Source organism: Dama dama, chromosome 15 (assembly GCF_033118175.1).
Source record: "Dama dama isolate Ldn47 chromosome 15, ASM3311817v1, whole genome shotgun sequence".
Lineage (NCBI taxonomy): Eukaryota > Metazoa > Chordata > Mammalia > Artiodactyla > Cervidae > Dama > Dama dama.
This window is the reverse complement of record NC_083695.1, coordinates 9,972,861-9,991,755: the sequence shown is the minus strand read 5'-3', so window position 1 is coordinate 9,991,755 and position 18,895 is coordinate 9,972,861. Positions and strand designations below refer to the sequence as shown.

The following is an 18,895-nucleotide window of genomic DNA, read 5'->3' as shown; positions in this document are numbered from 1 at the left end:
TATATTTAAAGTCTGTAATTTTTATGGAAATTGGAAATATCAGTAAAAGTCATCTATTTCTCCTCTTTAAAAACAAACAAAAAACAATCATTTCCTGAGCCTAAGCACTAAAAATATCTAGAAGCAATAACAAAACCAGTAGCAAGTAATGCCCCTAATATCCTGACTGTGATTTCTAAAAACCGTTTCTCGCTTGAAGAAACCAGGGCTTCCTAAACAAACATCTGATTCCAAGTCTGAGACAAGAAATGTACGAAATGAACCTGAGATTCCTTGTGACAGAAAGTAATGAAGTTATCAAAAGAACATAGGAGTCCATTTGAAGAGACCCCAAACGCCCAAAGATGAGACAATTAAAAGTGTCACCAACAGCAACTACAATGGGTGAACACACAAATAATACACAAAAATCCATGACACTAAAACAACTAAACAAAAACAAACAAAATACTTCATTGGTCATTTTAAGAGGTTCCTGTAGCACCAACCTATTATTCTAAACACCAGCAAAGTCAGGGGGAAATGATCATTTATTCTGCATTTCTGTATTGCAGAGTCACTAAATATGAAGAATTTCAACGAATAAATGTAGTAGGAGTGATATAATTAAAAACCTATTTTGTGATCCTTACACAATGGAGCAGGCAACAATCACTAGTAGGGACTAAAGTCACTGGGTGAGAGCTGACAGGGTGTGTATAGTAGCCAGCTAAGACTGACAACACCTGAAATCACCGACCAATCACAGCGTTGGTAACAGTGAATCAACCCGGTATCCTGACGATACGCAGTAGAGAGAATGCCGCACCTACTATGAAGAATGTTCACTAAAAAAGCCTCTAGAACTAATGACCAGCTTACAGGAAAGTTAGGGGTTAAACAAAATCAAAAAGATGCAATGAGCCAAACAAAGAATGAAAGAAAGATTAAATGACATGGATCCTTCATCAAATGTAAGGCATGAAAAGGGAGGAGACTTTACAGAATAAATGACTCGGCTTAAGAGACATAACTTTCAATTGCAACATGAGAACTTTATCTGGAACCTAATGCAAACAATCCAACTGTGAAAAACATTTTGGAAACAGAGAAATCTGAAAATTTCTAACTATAGGACAGCATTAGGAAACTGTTAATATTATTAGTTGTGACAACAGCATTGTACCTATGTTTGGATAAAGATATCTGTGAAATGATACTTGGAATTTGCTGTAAAATCCCACGTGTGATGGGGAGCGGAGAGAAGGAGCAGCAGAGTACAAAGGCAAAAACAAGAATGGCAAAACGTTGACAACGGCTGAGGCCGAGGAGGGGAAAACTGACTGAACCTCATTTTAGCATGTTTTAAGTTTCCGTAATAAAGTTTTAAAGCTGTGTATCACCAGTGTGCTTGCTACCCTCAAGTGTATTCATCTCTAACAATCTTGTTTTTATTAGAGTCCCCAGATTGAATATCATTCAATTTTCAAAAAAATAAAAATACTGTTTCAAATAACATATTTATATTAATCCAAATGCCAATTACTACATCATATTAAACATGCATGTAAATTACTACCTACATGATCGTCACTGTGCCTATCCACTGGACTGGTTAAATATTTGTTTAGCAGATCTGTGCTTAGGTAATATACTGCTTCACTAATATAAGATCTTCATTGTGCTTAATTAGGACCCTGTATTTGTTTCATCAACACTTAATTGAGCTAATATGCAATAAAGGCAATTTGAGTTGTAACTGGACGCGCATGGAGATGGGGAACTAAATAAACCACACTGTTCATACTTACCAAGAAAGCTGGCTTGGATCCACACACAGAGGCATTTCATTCATTGAAAACTGCAGTCTTGTAAGTCTCTCATTGTACATCTTAAAGTTTGAACTTAATCCAAGTTTATATACATAAGAAGCTTTTAGTGTTCTTCAAGGGGATAAACTCTGTTTTTAAAATTTCCAAGTTTAATATCCTAATAACGATAATAAATCCTGAGAGTTCAGTCTCGTCAAAAATTAACATCAGACACTAACACATCAAGGAGTTATTTTCTCAGTAGAGCAGTTCTCTACAATATAATGGAAAGGAACACTGGATTATGAGTCAAGAGATTCAAGTGAGGAGGCAGGTCTACACCAGATTGAATTCATAATTCTTATCCATAGGTGGTAGCCGCCCAAAGCCTTAGCTTGCAAAGGAGTCTAAGGCTTCTTTTAGGACCAGGAGAAGTCTTGAGAGTCCCTCACAGTTCTTAAATGTATGATGTGTCTGGAACAAATACTGTTCTCCCCACTTTTCCTAACTGCCAAAGGTCTTGCAACTAGTTAAGGGGCAGTGCCGAATTTAAACCTAACAACTCCATTCCACTGCTACTCCATCATGAGGGTGGTGAGGCAGGCAACAGCACATCCTGAAACACGTGCTTGTTTGCTTCTAACACACCTGTAATGACGTCTGAGAATGAAGGGTGGTGCTTGAATTTATCACCTTCATTAAAATGAGGTGCTGATACTTAATTTTTAAAAAGCTAGATAATTTGAATATAGTACCATATGTGCTACCAAACTCAAATCATTCATTTATCTACATTCTAAAAAACACTATTCGATATTTATAAAACAGAAATAGTTGATATGTGTAAAATAGAAACTTTGAGAGAATAAATTTACAACTCAGGGCGGACAGAACTTTGTGCAAGTTATTTTGTACTGATGCATGTATGAAAATAAATAATTGCCCAGGATTTACTGCCTGTCTGTCATTAGAGTGTGATGAGGACACTGCTAGAACTATGTAGAGGATAACAAGAGGACAAAGGATAGAAGGGTTAGTTAGAATCAGAGGATCCTCTAATGCTAGAAGAACCAAATGACTGGTTACAACTCATATCTTTAGACACATTCTAACTTAAATCATACTCAATCAGCAGCTATGTGTGCAAAGAAATACATGATAATGCAATGCAGAGAAAAACCAACTTATTCCTACCACAGAACTGAGAAAATTTCTATTTCTTCCTTGAAACATAGTTGCAATAAGACAGTCAGTGGATTCCTCTTTCCATCTATATCTACAAGATAACCTAGGGAATGATCACACAGGAATGCTTTGTTATGTTCATTCTAGAGCTGTGCTGTGGGCTCACCCAGTCGTGTCCAACTCTTTGCAGCCCCATGGACTGAAGCCCACTAGGCACCTCTGTCCACGGGGACTCTCCAGGCAAGAATACTGGAGTGGTTGCCATGCTCTCTTCCAGGGGATCTTCCCCACCCAGGGATCGAACCCAGGTCGCCCACATTGCAGGTGGCTTCTTTACCAGCTGAGACATCAGGGAGGCCCAAGTATAATGGAGTGGGTAGCCTATCCCTTCTTCAAGGAACCCTTCTTCCTAACCCAGGAATCGCACCAGGATCTCCTGAACTGCAGGATTCTTTACCAGCCGAGCTACCAGGGGAGCCCCTAGATAAATGTAACTCAAATTTTAACCTGGAGACAGAAATAACAGAGATGACATATCTACCCTTAAAATTCCCTTCGACTTTAGAAATGGTTTTCTAACAGCCATGCCCACTATCTACTACTCCGCTCTGCGAATCCTGCCTCACAGCACTACAGTTCTGAGAGCTGGAAGACTCAAAAGAAAATTTAGGAAATGACAACATTAAACACAGCAATTATTCAAGTTTAACTTCAAAAAAGAGTATCAAGTTGGCACATACAAAACAATCAATCACCAGGAGCTGAGATTTAAAACTACAATTACTCAAGGCCTCTCCATTAATTATTGTCATAACTTTCTTTGAAAAATCCTAGCAAGTAGAAAAGCATACTGCTTAAAAAAATGTGTTGTATCTTTGAGACTGAAACAGCTTCAAACCATAAAACAAATTACAGTTAAGCATTCATCTTTTTTTCAACCCTATGCTATAAATTAACACTATCCTCAACAAACAAAGGTCTGGAAAAGCTGAATTCTAAGACAAAAGCCTGCCTTTATAAAAGTCAAATTAAATGTAAACAACAGTAGGGAAGGCTCATTCTCTGGAAAGCCTGTGAGTCACTGACACCCTGTTCTGCTTCCAGAGGCCAAGTGTAACTCCAGGTATTCAGACTGGAGTTTACCAAGCCCACTCACTGCTTACCGTGGAGACGACCTATCCACAAGTTAAGCATCTACATAATACAAAAGACCAACCAGAAAGCATCAGTTAATATTTCTGAGTGTATTCTATGCATGGTCCGTCTGCAATGGCATATAATTTCCATTTCCATAAAATTTCCTTGTAGCAAACAGTAAATATTAATCTCATTTCATGGGACAGCCTAAAAGGTTAAATAGATCCTGCTGAACTAAGAAGTCTGTAGTAGGCAGAATAATGGCCTCCCCAAAAAATGTCTGTATCCTAATTCCCTGAATCTGTGAAACTGCTGTTAAATAGCAAGAGGGAATTAAGGTTGCAGACAGAATTAAGGTTACGTTAACCAACTGACGTTGAAATGGGAAGATTATCCTGGATTATCTGAATGGGCCCAATGAGATCACAAGGGCCCTAATATAAATGAAAGAGGGGGGTAGAAGTAGTGTCAAAGCCAGAGAGATTTGAAGATATTAGCTGCTGGCTTAGAAGATAGAGGCGCGAACAACCAATAGTATGTGTACAGCCCCCAGAGGCTGGAAATAGCAAGGAACATTCTCCCGGAGAGACCAAGGAAGGAATTCAGTTCAGTGAGACCCAGTTCAGATTTCTGACATACCGAACTATAAAATAATAACTCTGTGTTGTTTTAAGTCACTAAATATTTAGCAACTTGTTACAGCAGCAATATGAAACAAATACAGCCTAAATCTGTCACCGTTCTGCAAGATTTTGCTAAAGTTTGTGAACAACACAGGTAGGAGAAGTAAAATTTAGCAGTGATTGTTTCCTCTGTCTTGTTCAATGCTTCAAAATTCAACTTGTAAACTCTTACATAATAGTTTCTTGACATCTTAAAAAAAAAAAAATACATAGGAATTAATTCTGAATTTTTAAATATTTTTTAAAAATACACCAGCAATTTATGGAACAATAGAATCAAGTCCTAACAAGTAAATAGAGGATATTTCAGACAAGTGAACTTATAACTTAAGGAATGCTACCAAAATCGTAGATACTTTTTTTGGGTGGGCATGAGTAAGGAAGGTGTAGGACACTTTTTTAGCCTAGACAACCTTCCATGCTGTTACATGGCAGGAGAGTTGGGATCTAAATCCACAGGTCCAAATGATCTTTAAAAATCTCTTCTGACTCTATGAGCCATAGTGTTTCAACTCAAATTACTCATGAAAATATCACCTGACAATTCATTTTTCTCCTACTTTAAAATATCTTCAAGCCCATACTATTTTCCTCTTACTTACAATTTCAAGCTAGACTAGGCTCTCCCAGAAAAATTAAGTCCACTGTAGTTCATTTTAATATATTTTCATATAATTTATTCTACATTTAAGAGAATAGGATAAATTTCCCTAAAATATTTAATATCATAATGCAAATTAAGTTTTAGCCTGAAAACTGTTCCTCTCAATCAAAGTAAGAAATGGTTTCTAAGCTATACTTGCTATTACATAAACTCATCAAAAGGTCACAAAATGATAACACCTTTATAACTCACACATACCTAGCAGAAAGTAGCATGGTTCAGTTTACTAACAGAAGAACAGATTCTGCCATAAGTTTAGTGTGCCCGTGGGCAAATCACTCAACATCTTTGCATCTGCTTTTTCAACCATAAAAAAGGAAAAATGCTGCTGACCTGCCTCAAAGGGATGTTGTAAAAAATAACTAATGATTAAGAAATTTTACAGACATAATGTGCCATTTAAAAACCTAACTATAGTGCTTAAAAAAAAAATACTATACAAACCACATGTTCTGACTAAGCATCTGCTGGGGTCATTACCTAGAGTGGTCTGTCCCAAAGTAACCTTTCTAATAAACGCTACTAGAGATCCCAAGAACAACATTAGCTTCTTCAGAAACAGCCATATAGGACGGGATGTTCCCGCACTACCTCCCACGGCTTACCTTTTAAGAGCAATCTCATGCAATCAGATTTCACTAACAGTAGCTGTAATAATAATCTATAGAGTTATGAGAGAGTATCATAAATGTTACAGATGACTGGGTCTATTCACCACCTCGTAGTACTAGATACTCAAATAAATTAATAACACCTACTGAGTCCTTGGGCTTCCCAGGCGGCTCAACGTTAAAGAACCCATCTGCCAATGCAAGAGACGGAGGTTCGATCCCTGACTGAGGGAGACCCTCTGGAGGAGGAAGTGGCGAGCCGCTCCAGCACTGCTGCCTGCAAAGTCCCTTGGGCAGAGGAGACTGCCAGCTGCAGACCATGGGGTCGCAAAGACTCGGACACAACCGAGCACGCATGCACTGCACGTCTACTGAGTGCCAAACACTGCTAAGCAAGGCCTACACTTCTCTGCCATTAACGCAAAGCTAACAAAACAGGGCACTGCCCTAAGTACATCATTTGGTAGTAGAGAAAATAGCATACTGAATGCAAATAAAATGTTTCTGAGGGCATCAAAAAAGAATGACATAAACCTGTTATAAACTGATATAGGAAGATGTAAAAAACAGCCACAGAACAATATGCAAAGTATAAGCCCATTTTTGTAAAACCATACATATCAAAAAATACTCATATATAAGTTTACACGTGCAAGGAAAAAGTTACGGAAGAATATACCCCAAACTTTTAAATCAAGTTACCAACAGGAAGAAGGTAATGACTTTTACACTGTACACATTATCTTTCTGTAATTTTTTAACATTTACAGCAAACTGCAACTGCTTTTATACGTAACAAAAAAAAAATTCTTTAATTTTGCTAGGAACAGGACAGATTAGTTTAGAAAAGTATTTCTCCAAATTGAGGCAAAGCAAAATTAGGTGACTTACTAAGTGTGAAGCCCTCTGACACTGAACAGCTTTTTTAAAAAATCACTGAACTTAGGGCTGCCCTCGTAGTCCAGTGGTTAGGACTCTGCATTTTCACTGCAGGAGGTCAGGGTTCAATCCCGGGACCGGGAACTAAGATGCCACAAGCCAAGCAGCCCAGACAAGAAAAAAAGAAATCACTGAACAACTTTCAACAAGGATATTCAGATTAAAAAAATGAAATGGGACCTTGGATGAGATACACTTAGCACGATAAAACTGAAAATATAAAAAGCTAAAATTTTTAAAACTCCCAAAGAGGTAAAAGCCAAGCTGCCTCATTTAAACTCTGACAACAATAGTAGCTCTTTGTCGTTGAGCCTGTTCAGTTTTCCTTTTACTCTCCCGGGTAGAGACAGACTCAGGCCTGGCAGGGCCCCAGGCCTCGTACACCCCACCCCCACAGTGTGCCACGGCAGAGCAGCTTCAGGTGACTAACCGCCACATCCGAACAGTGATCAGATCAGATCGTGAGAAGGAAAAAGACGTTTCCCTATATAAGCAAAGCTGGATGTGGATGCTTGCTTAGAAAATGAACATCTCCAGTGGCTCACCTAATCCAACAAAAAACCTCTAGGCTTGGAAGTAAAATTTACTTTTCCCTTGAAAGAATCCCATCTAGGCAAGCCAGCAGCAAATTAGAAGAGAGGGCCAGTATTTACTAAGAGAAGATTCTGCATCAGGAAGGGCTAGAATAAATAAAGGTCTGAAATGGAGGCAGAGTTCTTGGAATAAAGAAATCTGGTTTTCACTTTCCCTTGAACAGTCTTTTTAAGGATTTCACAAAGGCAGTAAAAACAGGCTTCAATCTTAATCACAAAACTATAACTTCTTCCCCCAACTTCCAAATCACCCTTTAAGTTAAAAGAGACTAGAGTCACTGTATCACCCCCAAAGCATTTAAACTCATAAGCATTTACACATTCTTTCCATGAACTAACAATAACAGCTCCAATTTAGTGAGAACTTACTATGGAGTGGATCCTGTTATTACACTGAGTCACCCCTAACAGCCCCATGAGGTAAGCGCTACCACCGTTCCTCATCTAAGACAAGGACACCAGCCTTCCTAGAAAGTTAAAGAAAACTGCCCACAACTTGGCAAGCATGAGAGTCCCAATTTAATCCCAAGCAGTCTCAATGAAAGAATCCTCACTCTACCCATTTATAAAAGAAGTGACAGCTTTTACCAGAATAATGCAGCTACCACGTACTGACTACTCAGAACATGTACAGTTTAAGTTGAATGTTATTTCATTTAGTACTTACACAACCTTGTAAGGTAACTATCAATATTACCACCCCACTTTGCAAGAAAATGAATCTGATGTTTACTTTCACTTCAAAAATAAATAACTTTCCCCAAATTTCAATAGCCAGAACACAGAAAGACAGGCCTGGGAACAAGACCTCTCTCTTTCCAAGCCATATGCTCTTAATCACTAAGCTACACTATTTCCTGGGCACTTACACTAAAAAAAGGTGGTTTTTATAGTCATTTTCAAGTATAACTTTTACTATCAGTATACAGTGAGTCTTTTCTTTAAATGCCATTTGGTCTAAGACTTGACGACTTATAATCTTCATTTCTGCTATTAAAGAAAATGGTAAGAAATTAGTGTGACTTTAAGTGAAACTTACTAAAAGTTACCAATGACACTCTTCTAAGCAAGCATGCCCTGCAAGATTATCAAATTAGGAGACAGCAGTTCATTGTTTGTCAAAACCTTGACATAGGACTTCAGATTTCCTAGAGTTAAGTCACACTGCCAAAAACCCATCTATAAATTAAGGGGGAAAAAATGGCTTAAGTAAGAAAAGTCTACATAAAGTATCTATCTCACTGTCCCATATAGACTGTTTTCTGACACATTTCAATAGTAAAAGACTATGTACTAATTATTATTCTCTCAAGTGACAGCTAAATTACTTTCTATAAAGATTTTCTTCCTTCAAATGACAGTAATTGCCGCAAAGAATCAACGTGTCTACTACCAGACTGCCCACCAGACTGCCGGCACCAGTGTTGAGCTGGAAAGATACAGCAGGCAGAGTAATGCAGAATTGTAGCTTTATCTTCAACTGTCCTAACACTCAGTACATCTAGTTACTCACAGTTAGATATTATCCTCATTAAGCCAAGCGTTATTTTAAAACTTCTCTGCCTCTTTTATTTTGTCCCTTAGTCCTATTAACCAACCTAAAACATGACTGTTAGCATGTGAGGTGAACAGGAAGTTTGGTTTCTCTGTCTCTGTGAACTGACCCTAGTAGATTTGTCTTTTATTTTCTGCTAAACTGTTTACATACTTATTTAAACTCACTTTTCCTCCACAAACTTGAATGCTGTCTCCAATTTTAGTATGAAAATTATCAGATTTCTAGAAACACATTATCTTCCATGGGAAATGTGACCATTAAGATTTCCTGCACTCCTCAATTTATTTAACAAAAGCTCTCTCTTAAAATTAAACATACTAATTAGCAGTTTAAGAGGTAACAAATATACTGACTTATTTTCATGTAAAGTAATTAAATGAAAATATTTCAGTCATCTTGGGAACAAAAGCTTGTTATTTACAGCTCATGTTTCATTTAATGTCCACTAGGTGTAAAGAAGTCCCAAAAGTTTCTTTTTTCTTTTTCTGAAAGAAACAGACTTTTTTTAGTATTTTCTTTTGTCTCCTGTATTCAAGGTAAGTCACAAGCTAAAAAGTAATGCTCTGCACTTAGGTATCAATAAAAAATTTTAAGTAATTCTACTTGCAATATGTGCCTTATCAAAATCCACACCTTCTAGAACCTGCAATATTTAAATAATTCTGCCCCACAGATGACTGCTGGTGTCATCTCCCACAGAACAGAGAGCCTGCTCCACGTGAGGCAGAAACACCCTTGTCCTCTAACACCTAATGAAGGCAACAGCAGTCCTGTTTGTACACAACTCATCAGAAAGGGAAGTTGGCAAAGTTTTCAAGTATTTGTAACTAAAAACCTAATAGAGTCGACTCTTAAGCAACACTGGTGGGGAGACTGGAGGGACAGCTGAAAATCCTGATATAACTTTACAGTCTGCCTTCTGTATCTGCAGACCCACATTCTTTGATTCAGCTACCCATGCACTGTATAGTATGACTATTATTTGTTGAAAAAACTTCTTGTATAAGTGGACCCAAGCAGTTCAAACCCATGTTATTCAAGGGTCCACTATATAGCATATCCATATTTTGAGTTTAGTCATATTTCACCAAGCAATATACCAGTCAGCACTTCCCACAAATGTAAAATATATTTTATAAACGTATTCAATGTAACTGTTTATTTCCAAAAATTATGCAGCCCTAATTTCCTCATAAAATCCCAGTTTTCCAGTTATTCATCTACATCTTGGTACCCTCCTTGACCTTCCTCTACATTCAATCTGACAAGAACTTCTTTCGACTCCATCTTCAAACCACACCTAGAAGCTGACCATTCCACACCTCCCTCATTGGGGCAGCCACCATTCTTTATGACTACAGCTTTTAACTGGTCGGGTTCCATCTTGTAGACTTGCCCACAGCCTGTTTTTAACACAGCAGCTAGTGATCCTTTAAAATATAAGGAAAATTGGCCACTCTCTAATGAGACTGCATCATTCTTCTGTTCAAAACCCACAACTGCTCCCTATTTCTATCAGAGTGAAAGTTAAAATCCTTACAAAGGCCTTCAAGGGCCCAGGTGATCGGCTCTGATGTGCTCCATCCCCAGCGTGCACCCCCTTTACCTGTCTGACCCCATCCACTTCTGATCTCCTTCCTTCCTTCATCCACTCCAGCTCCCTGGCCTCTGTGCAGGTCACTGAACACACCCAGCTGCCTTTGAGGCCACATGACTAACTCCCTTACATCCTTCTGTCAAGTATTCACACACACATCTTCTCAATGAACCCTACCTGACCACCTTACTTCATGCTACCACCTATCCACCTCATATTCCCTGTCCTCCTTACCAAGCTCCCCTCGTATTTCTCTACTACTGACCACCTAACAAATTAGATAATTGATTTGTTATGTTTATTCTTACTTGTCTGCCCCTCACCTCATCTTAAAAGGTAAGATCCACAGGGCCAGGACTTTCTACCTGTTTTGTTCGCTGGATATATCCTAAATGGCTAGACTGGAGACTAGCACGCAAGGATTCAATAAATGTTGAGTGAATTTTTTAAATGGCCAACTCTTTAGTGGCCACTTTCTACAACACAAAACACTCAGCTCTCAATAGGGTTACCAGAGGTAGTATCACTACTCTGAAAACTGAAAGGTCCACTCCTAAGAACCCCCAAAATGGAAAATGTATGTTCACACACAAGTCTGAAACAAATGTTAACACCAACATTATTCATAATAGGCAAAAGTAGAAATAAATGAACCAGCAAAATGTGATCTATCCAGGGAAATGGAATATTATTCAGCAATTAAAAGGAATGAAATATTGACATATACCAAAATGAACGAATTCTGAGAATATTATGTAGGTGAAAGAAGTCAGACACAAAAGGTCACGTATTAAATGATTCCACTGCTAGAAAATGTCAAGAATAGGCAAATTCTTACAGACAGGAAGTAGATTAGTGATTGCCAGAGGAAGGATGAAGGGAAGGGAGAAGAAAGAGTGACTACTAATGGATAACAGGTCTCTCTGGGGAAGATGAAAATGTTCTGGAGTTAAGACAGTAGTGACGGAAACAGTCTGTGGAAGGTACTGAATTGTATACTGCAGAAGGATGAATTTCGGGACTTCCCTGGTGCTCCAGACGTTAAGACTGCATTACCAGCGCAGGAGGCCTGGGTTCACTCCCTGCTCAGGGACTAGATACCGCACGCTGCAACTAAAGACCTTGCAATGCTGCAACTGAGACCTGGCCTAACAAAATTATAAATAAATACCTTTTTAACGGGTGAATTTTACCTCATTTCCTAAAATTCAAAAGCAAAACAAAACAACAGAAAGGACGGCTCAGTTTAATGTTCACTGCCCGCTAACGATGGAAGGCTGAGAGTTGGGAGCCTCAATACTTTGGCCACCTGATGCACAGAGCCAAATCACTGGAAAAGACCTGATGCTGAGAAAGACTGAGGGCAGGAAGAGAACAGGTGACAGAGGATGAGACGGTTGGATGGCATCACCGATTCCATGGACATGAGTTTGAGCAAACTCTGGGAGACAGTGAAGGACAGGGAAGCCTGGCGTGCTCCAGTCATGGGGTCGCAAAGATCGGACACGACTGAGTGACTGAACAACAACAAAGGGTTGGGAATGGCTCCTTGGCTGTACTCGGTTCCAAGAAACTATTCTCCAACAAATCACAGCAAAAAGATTTTTTTTAAAGGGACTGGGGATGGGAGGGTTAGTCATCTACAAACAGCAGCAAGCAGAAAGCTCATACCCAATTCATTACACTCCTATATCCCCACCTTCAATACAACCATTTCCCACACCTAGTCTACCTCCATCTCTCATCAAACTGACTTGCAACTCATCTCCCTACTTCCACGCCCACTCCCCTGCAGCTGACTCCCTACTCAATCACTTCACTCTCTGGCTTGAGACTCTTCAGTGACTTCCTAGCACACTCAGACTTTAAGTCTTTACCATGGCCTACACCGCCCTACATTTTTCTGGCCCTCCTGAGCTCTCAAGCCTCATCTCCTCCCACTTCAGCCCTAAAGGACACCTTCCTGTTCCTTAAACATTTCAAGATCAAACAATCTAACCTAAAGTCACACTCTCGGTTACTCTACCCTTTTATCCTGATTTTGCCTCATCTCCCTTCATAGAACTTACCACTTTTTTCTTTTGGTTTGGTGTCTATCCACCCTAATACAGTTGACCCTTGAACACCACAAAGATTAGGGGCCCCACTCTCCCCATGCAGTGGAAAATCCATGTATAACTTCAGACTCCCCCCACATTTAACCACTAATAGTTTGAAGTTAACCAAAAGCCTTACCAATAACATACAAAGTCGATAAACACATATTTTGTATATGTATTTTACACTGTATTCTTACAATAAAGTAAGCCAGAGAAAAGGAATTATTATTAAGATCATAAGAAAGAGGAAATACATTTACACTACATATACATGTATTTATCAAAAACCCATGTATAAGTGCAGGTCAAGCATCAACTGTAGACAGTAAAGTCCACAAGGCTTAAGAATTCTTGTTTTGTTTACTGCTGTATCCTCAATACCAACAGTCACATCTAGTACAAACAAGGCACATGGTATCTCCTCAGTGACTGCATTTACAAGGTAAGTTAGCAAAAACACATTCTTTCATGATATATGTACCACATTTTTAAAAATTACAATAAGCAAAGGATTAGAAATTTGACAGAAAACAAGTCAGTGTTTTACAAAATTACCTATTCATTAAAAAGATCACAAGTTTATAGCACAAAATACATTTGCTGTAATATGGGTCCAAGTACCCTGAAATACCATAAATATTAACTATGAGGTTAACGTTCACACTGGATTAACAAAGCCTCCGATTTCATTCTACCTGCTCCCTTACTCTTAATAATTAGTTAAGTCCACTTGGATTCGGACCTCCTATAGGTCCCCTGAATACTCAAAACCTTATTCATGTTTACTCCAGTCACAGCCTAATTCAGAATAAAATAACATCTATCTCATGCTCCAAGACAGAAACCTCCATCTTCCTTCTATCCCAGGGTGAGTTACTAGTCCTCAATTTTACTTCCTGAATATTTCAGATCTATTCCCTCTGTTCTACACCCATGGAATTAGCTCCTTATTCACTTCTTTCTTTGATTTATCACCTGAAACTAAGTCTCCCATGAATCAGCTCCTTATTCACGTCTCACTTTGACTTATCACCTGGAACTTCCAGATTTTCCATTCGGATTTCCCTTTAGATATTTCACTGTAACACCACCAAAGTGATCTCTCTACGGTATAAACCCAGTATCCTTACCTTCAGTGGTTCCATGTAGCTTTCCAGAAATTTTTCAGCTCCCTGACTTACTTTCATCTCCCATCACTGCCCTCCTATTCCTACCCCAAATACATCACACTTTATGTTAACCTCAGCCACAGTGAACTACTCACAGTTTCCAGATATATCATCTTGTTTTTTTCCTTTATTTTCCAGTATGTTGTTCCCTCTCTGAAACACTCTTTTCTACTCTTCTTACCTAGCGAAAGCCTTAACTTTCAGCTTAGATGCCAAGTCCACCAGAGAACTTTCCATGGCTCTCTGCTTTAGATGTCCTCTTCTGTCCTCCCATCACACTTATCACAAATACTGTACAGCAAAAAATACTTGTATAATTCAATATGTACTGTTTGCTTTATTTTTTTTCTGTATCTTCAACTAAATTATGAGCTCCTTGAGAACAGGACTGACAATGTTATTTACCTTCATGTCAAACTCCCTGACACATGGAAGGGGTTGTTGTTAATTGAATGATTTATAAAACGGGGAGAGAGAAAAGGGTAGATGGGGAGAGGGAGGAAGGAAAAAAAACCAGAGAGGAAGAAAAGGTAGAAGGGCAAGAGGGAGGGAGAGAAGGAGCCAAAGAGAGGAAAGGAGAAGGGTGGGGTGGGGAGAGAGGGACTAAGAACACTCACACAAACAAAGGATATTTCAAAAGGGACGTGCAATCAATCCATTATTTTTATGTGGTCTCACACAGTGATTACTGAGGAGAGAATGGTACATCTGAAAAAGTCTATCTCCCCAGATCCTAAGCACAACCATCTGAATCACTTATCCCCTAAAGATTCTGAAATGTCTACTCTGTTCCATTTCCACTTGAAAATTTACTGCAGTGTAAAGAGAAATGTTAATAACATGCAGGATATAAAGCAAAAAAAAAAAATAAAAAATTTAGAAAAAAACAGAAAATCTATCTGACATAATTAAGTCTTAGAATTATTTACAGACTTCAATAATCTATCATTTCCTCACAATGTGCTATCAATGACATTGAAAGGTTTATCACAAGTATGAAAAGTAAACCCAATGTAACACCAATGTCATGATCTATGTTAAAGCACAAAACCGCTTTTATACTATGGCCGTATTTCTCAAAAACACACCGGGCAGAACCACGAGATATGGTAAAGAGACTTTATTTATTTAAATAAATTCTTAAAGTTAGTACTACAGGAAAATTGCTTCTAAAACATACAACATTTAAAATGATGGGTCTATTTTTTCCTTGCCTTGGGACTTTAAAGCAACAACCAAAAAAGTTTATTACTACACACTTTTTCAGTTACCTCAATATGCTGTCACTTAATAAAATTTAAATCTGTGACTAGGAGGACAAATAATACAAATTTAAAAGCTTGCTACAAAGTACAAATTTCTTTGGGAGATCTGATAATTGGCCTAAGTCCTTCCATGGCTTAGTTGTCATTACAATATAGAGACTGGGAACACACACAAGAGAAAATCTAAAGTCTAATATAATCAAATCTAAAGTCTAATATAATCAATACCACATACTTTCTGAATTACAATTTTGTTAAAGCAAATACCAATCATGAGCAGCCTCTCAACTTTTTAAGTTGAAAGAAATAAGCTAAGTTTTTAGAACTTATGATTACTAGTAGAGTCCCAAAGACAGGACTTACTGTACTGATAAAAACAGTTCTTGTATAAAATTAGAAGATTATTTTAACAATTCTTTCCTTTTAACATTACTAGTAACTTTATAGGCAGTAATAATGGAAATGCTGAATCTTTAAAATGAGTAGTTCTAAAATAACACCAAAAAATTGCATTTGCCTAATACTATGAAACTTTCAAGCTGAAGTTTCCAACGTACTTTCAATTTTTTAACAGGTTAAAAAAAAAAAGAAAATGAAAGGAAGAGAGAAAAAGAAAATCTAAAAGACCTTCAACTTACTACATTTCCTTTAACCAAAAATTAACATAGTACCCTAGATGTGCCAGGCACGCCACTGGAAACTTTGACAGACTACAACATTTATTCCAAACTAACTCACTCTATAAACTTAAATCATTCAACCCAACACTTTTCTATAGAAATTGCTGTCCAATGCCAAAAATATAATTTTTTCTAAAAAATTTACTTGTCACTGTTTCACACAGGTCAGACAGAAGGTGACAGAGCTAGCATCTGTGATTAACAAAAGGGATTCATTTCTGAAACATCACTGATTGTTTTTTTATTTACATGAAGGTGAAATAGTAATTCAGCAGATTTAAACTATTTCATGTAGGAGTTTATAGCACCTCAAACTCAAAAAGAAAAAAAAAACCTAAAAAAAAATAACTGGACTGAATTTAACTACTTTGTGTAACTGATAAATATTTAAGTAGTCATGGCTTTCACTTTCTACCATGAACAACTACTGCAAATCTTAATTTGGATGCAGTACTATAAAAGTGGTCCTGATTCTGAAGAGAATTAAAATTTTAAAAACATAATTCAAAGGACTGTCAAAAGTAGATGTCATTTACATTTTAACATACTGACTGTTGCATTTCTATCCTTGTGAAAACCCTCTACTCTTTTCAAGCTCTTCTGAATTTGTAGTGGATGAAAAATACCTGCAAGTCTCTAAGTTCCACCAGTTGAATCTGAACATTTCAGATATCTAAGGCTTTTCATCCTAAAGTGCGTTAAAAAATATGACAGCATTCAATCACATATTCTCTAAAGTGAAAAAACAATCTGTACTAAGTTTATGACTATAATTTCTTCAACCATTTAAGCAAACTGTACTCTTTTAGACAATATCCTCCATTCAGTTAACATGTTTACATTTAAAAAGAACCTGGCCATGGGTTTTATCACAATGCAATACAGCATCTGATAACTTATAGACCTAATCGATCAGCAGAGGAAAACACACCATATAATCCTAAATCCCCGGAAATACAAGGAAAAACTGCTATCTCTGAATTATGTAAAAATCACCAACATTCTCTTCAAAAAATCTTTCAATTAAGATTATATTTAACTTCCCTAAGCAAGGAGGTCTTCTGTTAAAAATTCACAATACTGTTCACACAATAAATGAGATGTTCTTTCATCACTGTAACCGATAGAACCACAATACAGTTCAGTTCCTAGAGTCAGATTACTTGACCTGCTTTTTAAAACACTTAAATTCACGCAGCTATTTCTCTCATTCCCCGCAAAAAGGGAAAAATCATCCTCAGCGAGATATCCTATAACCGGCTCCGACTCCACAGAAAAGCCCACCGATAACCACACCAGCTGACCCTCGTCGTCTCCCGGGACGAGCTTGGGCCCCAAGCCACCACACACACCTTCCTCGGGAAAACTCGGAGGGGCCCCCTACCCGAACTCGATCAAAGCCCCCACTTCCTAGATTCTCTAGCCCCCGAGGCTCGTCTTCTGGAGGTGATCTTACCTTCATGATGATCCTGGGGCCGCGAACTCCCCGAAAATACCAGATTCACCTGCACCTAGAGAAGAAACAAAAGACACCCCGTCAACATCACGGGCACCCCTCTGCACTGGCGGAGGCGGAGGGACTCCAGCGAAGCCTGCACGCCGAAAAGGGACTCAAGGAGGCGTCAGCCCCCAAACCACCAAACGCCGATCCAGGGTCCCCTCTGGCCCCGCCATCCCCGCAAACCCTGCCACCTACACAGCTCGACAGCTTCCCGTCCCCATTGTCGGGACCCGACGGAGTTTCCCGTCTCCGACAATGACGCCATTTCTGTCAGAGAAGAAACTCACAACAAGCCTGGGGGCCGGCGCGGGGCCGGCCGCCCTCCTGCCCGAGGGCCTCCGCGCCGTTCCGGCAGCTCCCCCTCGAAAGGGCCGCGCACCCCAAGTCCAAGCGGGCGTGAGCCGGGCCTGGGGGAGCACAGCAGGGGCGGCGGACGGGCCGGGAGGTCCGGAGGGCCGCGAGCTGCACCGACCCGCCGCAGAGCCTCAGCTCACGTCCCGCTCCGAGACGGACACCCGACAAGTGGGAGCGGGATCCGAGGGGACGGCGAGAGCGCCGAGGGGCCAGGAGGCGACAGAGCTCCACCACCGACCCGGGCCCCCCACCGCGGCCGAGGGACGCTAAAGCGCTGAGTGTGCGGCCGCCAGGCTGGGGGGCGACTCGGACTCGGCAACTGCGGGGGGCGGGGGGAGCTCCACGGAGGCCAAGGCCCCGAATTTCGGTGCCCGGGGAGACCACCAGGACGACCTTCCCCCGGCTCCTCGGCCGGGCCCAGTGACTCCCTTAAAGACCCCCTTACGAGACCGCGAAAGCCTCAGAAAATGTCCCTACCTTCCTCGGAGGCGAGCTCCGACCCCGGCACGTCCAGAGTCCCCTCCCCTGCTCCCCCCCAAAACCAGCAGGCCCGGGGGAGAGATGGGGGAAGAAGGGCGGCGGGTCCAGCGGTTGCTGAGGCTGAAGCTCCGGCTCCTCCTCCTCCCGCGGCGGCGACTGGTACCTTTGTTTGGCGGCCGCTCGGGCTCCCTCGCTGGGGGGAGGGGGGACGACGAAAAATCTCTCCCGACTGGAGGTCTGGGCCCCCAGTCGCGCTGCCCTCCAGAGGACGGCGGCGTCAGACCCTCTGCGGCTCCCTCCGAACAAAAGTCCAAGCGGTGGCCGTGGCAGCGGCAAGCTTAAGCTGAAGAGTCTCCCTCCGCTCCGGCGCCCGAGCTCCTCACTCCGGACTCGACTGACGGGCAAACATCGCTTCCCCCCCCAACCCCAAGTCCCCCCCTTCCCTCCTTTCTCCCCTCCCCTAGACTTTTTTCCCCCTCCCCTACCTCTTTCCCGGATGGCTACTTAGTCGACCTCGGATTGGTTAGGCTTCTTTAGAACCCGCCTATACCCTGTTCCTATTGGTCCCCGCGATACAAACAACGACGCCA

The 18,895-nt window shown here is 40.2% G+C and overlaps 1 protein-coding gene across 6 annotated transcripts in view; it reads right to left on the bottom strand.

Moving 5' to 3' along the window:
- ARID4B (AT-rich interaction domain 4B) overlaps positions 1-18,605 on the bottom strand; it is a 133,521-nt gene extending 114,916 nt beyond the window's left edge. For 5 of the 6 annotated variants that reach the window (XR_009696032.1, XM_061161450.1, XM_061161453.1 and 2 more), the window contains exons 1-2: positions 18,469-18,605; positions 17,427-17,481 (exon numbers count right to left, since the gene is read on the bottom strand). Coding sequence is in view for 5 of the 6 variants with exons in the window: in XM_061161450.1 (XP_061017433.1) it covers positions 17,427-17,432 (6 nt within the window). In the remaining variant the exon portion in view is untranslated. Of the gene's footprint in view, positions 1-17,426; positions 17,482-18,302; positions 18,389-18,468 lie in introns of those variants that run through there. The other variant, XM_061161451.1, reaches the window with a different exon arrangement.
- Between the last annotated feature and the right edge of the window lie 290 nt (positions 18,606-18,895).